This window comes from Pygoscelis adeliae, unplaced genomic scaffold, assembly GCF_000699105.1.
Source record: "Pygoscelis adeliae isolate BGI_AS28 unplaced genomic scaffold, ASM69910v1 Scaffold347, whole genome shotgun sequence".
NCBI lineage: Eukaryota > Metazoa > Chordata > Aves > Sphenisciformes > Spheniscidae > Pygoscelis > Pygoscelis adeliae.
The window spans coordinates 51,234-53,125 of NW_008825158.1; the positions used below are offsets into that span (position 1 = coordinate 51,234).

The 1,892-nt window shown below is 50.5% G+C and overlaps 1 protein-coding gene across 1 annotated transcript in view; it reads right to left on the bottom strand.

The window, feature by feature from the left end:
* Positions 1–1,052: 1,052 nt before the first annotated feature.
* NLE1 (notchless homolog 1 (Drosophila)) overlaps positions 1,053–1,892 on the bottom strand; it is a gene marked incomplete at its 5' end in the record, with an annotated part of 7,063 nt that continues 6,223 nt past the window's right edge. Inside the window, 2 exons of the mRNA XM_009328654.1 lie at positions 1,053–1,314; positions 1,810–1,880. Of these exons, the coding sequence (XP_009326929.1) occupies positions 1,302–1,314; positions 1,810–1,880 (84 nt within the window). The remainder of the gene's footprint in view (positions 1,315–1,809; positions 1,881–1,892) is intronic.

Genomic DNA, 1,892 nt, shown 5'->3' on the forward strand with positions numbered 1-1,892 from the left:
AGCTAAAATGCATCTTCTGCAGCTGGGAAGCATGTGAGACCCAAACTCTTGTTCCGAGTTGTAGTAATCACTGAGTAGCAACCGCAGTGTGACGGCTATGGAGAACGTTTTGGCCTTCACGCTAGCTTGCTGCAACTAAATCTGACAATATAATCTCTATTCCTTATTAATCACATCTTGATTCTCACTGTTTTGTAACCATCCTGGAAAGAAACACTAAATCCAGGTCTATTTGCCTCACGATTGTTGGAAGCCTGAATTGACTTATAAAAAGGCTCATAAGCAAGCTTACAAATATATATAACCGACAGTGTGAATCCCTCTCACCCGCTGGGCAAGTAAATGCACTTGAGAAATTCCAGGAGCCAACTCTGTGCAATGGAAGTTTTGCCATTTACTGCGACAGTCCCAGCCCTGCTGTCAACATATATCTAGGGCAAGGGACAAACACCACCCAAAATGCCTGCTCCATTCTTCCCCTTCCTCCCCCCCTTCCTTCCTTCCCCCCTGAGTGGGCAGTGAATGGGAAACGGGCGGTCTCTCCCCTGTTCAGAGGCACAAGTGCCTCATTTCCCCATTTCCAAGAGCCATCGAGACCTGAAAACTCAGCAGAGCTCTAGCAGTCGTTTGAAGTCTGTCTGTGCCTGTTGCACCCTGAACGGATGAGCAAAGGGGTTAGCTACTGTGGATGTGGAGGATTACTAACAGATAATGCTCGGCACAGCCCACAGGGAAATGCGCTGAGTGGAAAGGCAAAACCTTACTGGAGTAACGAGAAGCCCCAAGACCTTATTCTCAGCAGATCTTTGTCCCAGGCATGCAGCCGAGCACAATTCTGCAATGTAATGATGTGCCGGATTTTCCCCTTCCTCTCTCCCTCTCTGAAGGTCACACAAGGACAACCCTTTCTGTTCCCACTAAAAGCCTCTTCTCTGTGGGATTCTTCACACAGCAAGAATGGGCATGAGCTGTCCCCACCCTTCGCTTGGTCCCTTCAAGGGGGCAGGCTACTATAAGGCTGAAATTTCAATAAAGAGCAAGTTGAGATGGAGGCAGATGAGATATCCCTTCTGTAATGTTCAGAGGAAATCATCCCACAAAGCACAGCTCTCAAAGAGAACTGGAATTTAAATTTCCTTAAATAAATATAAGGAAAGAGTCCATGAGGGAAAGCAGCCAACAGGAACAAGGAGTTGTGCTCAGGTCAGCCTCCGTCGTCCATCACCTCGCAGATCTCCCAGGCAGATTGCACCGAGGGCAGGCCAGCTTAGGACAGAACTGGTGGCTTCGTGTCGCTGCTCCTACCGACGCCATCTGCAAACAGAAAGAGCTGCTGCGTCCCTGTGGTCCAGCACTGGCGCTGCCACATGGGCCAGCAGGTACCACACGAGAGCAGGACAGTGGGGACCTTGGGACTGGGTTCCTTCATAAGCTGTGGTCAAATGGCAACCAGCTCACAGGAATTTGTCTGTCTGCATAACTGGGAGTCAGAGGAAGGTGAGAAAGGAAGGGTCTGACCCGCTGGTGCAACTGTTCCTCCCCTTCTCCAGGAGCCAAAACATCTGAGTCAAATTTCACCATTAACTGCTCAGTTGGAGGGACTCTGCTTTCTAGTCATCTCCCAGGGGACAGCACCAGTTCCTGCTCTGAGGGAGGTCAGGTCTCCGGGCTGGAATTTGGCCCAGCGCTGCGCTCTCTGCAAGGAGAGATCACGCCCTAACCGTGTAGGTCTCTGCAAGGAGGCTGCAGCTCTGAAGGACACATGGAGTGGCTGTGACAACCTCTATGGACAGACAACAGGTTACTTACATCCTCAAACACTTGTCCTTCCCTCCACTCGCTACCCTCTGTCCGTCTGGGCTCCAATCCGTTGCATACACCTAGTAGTAGGG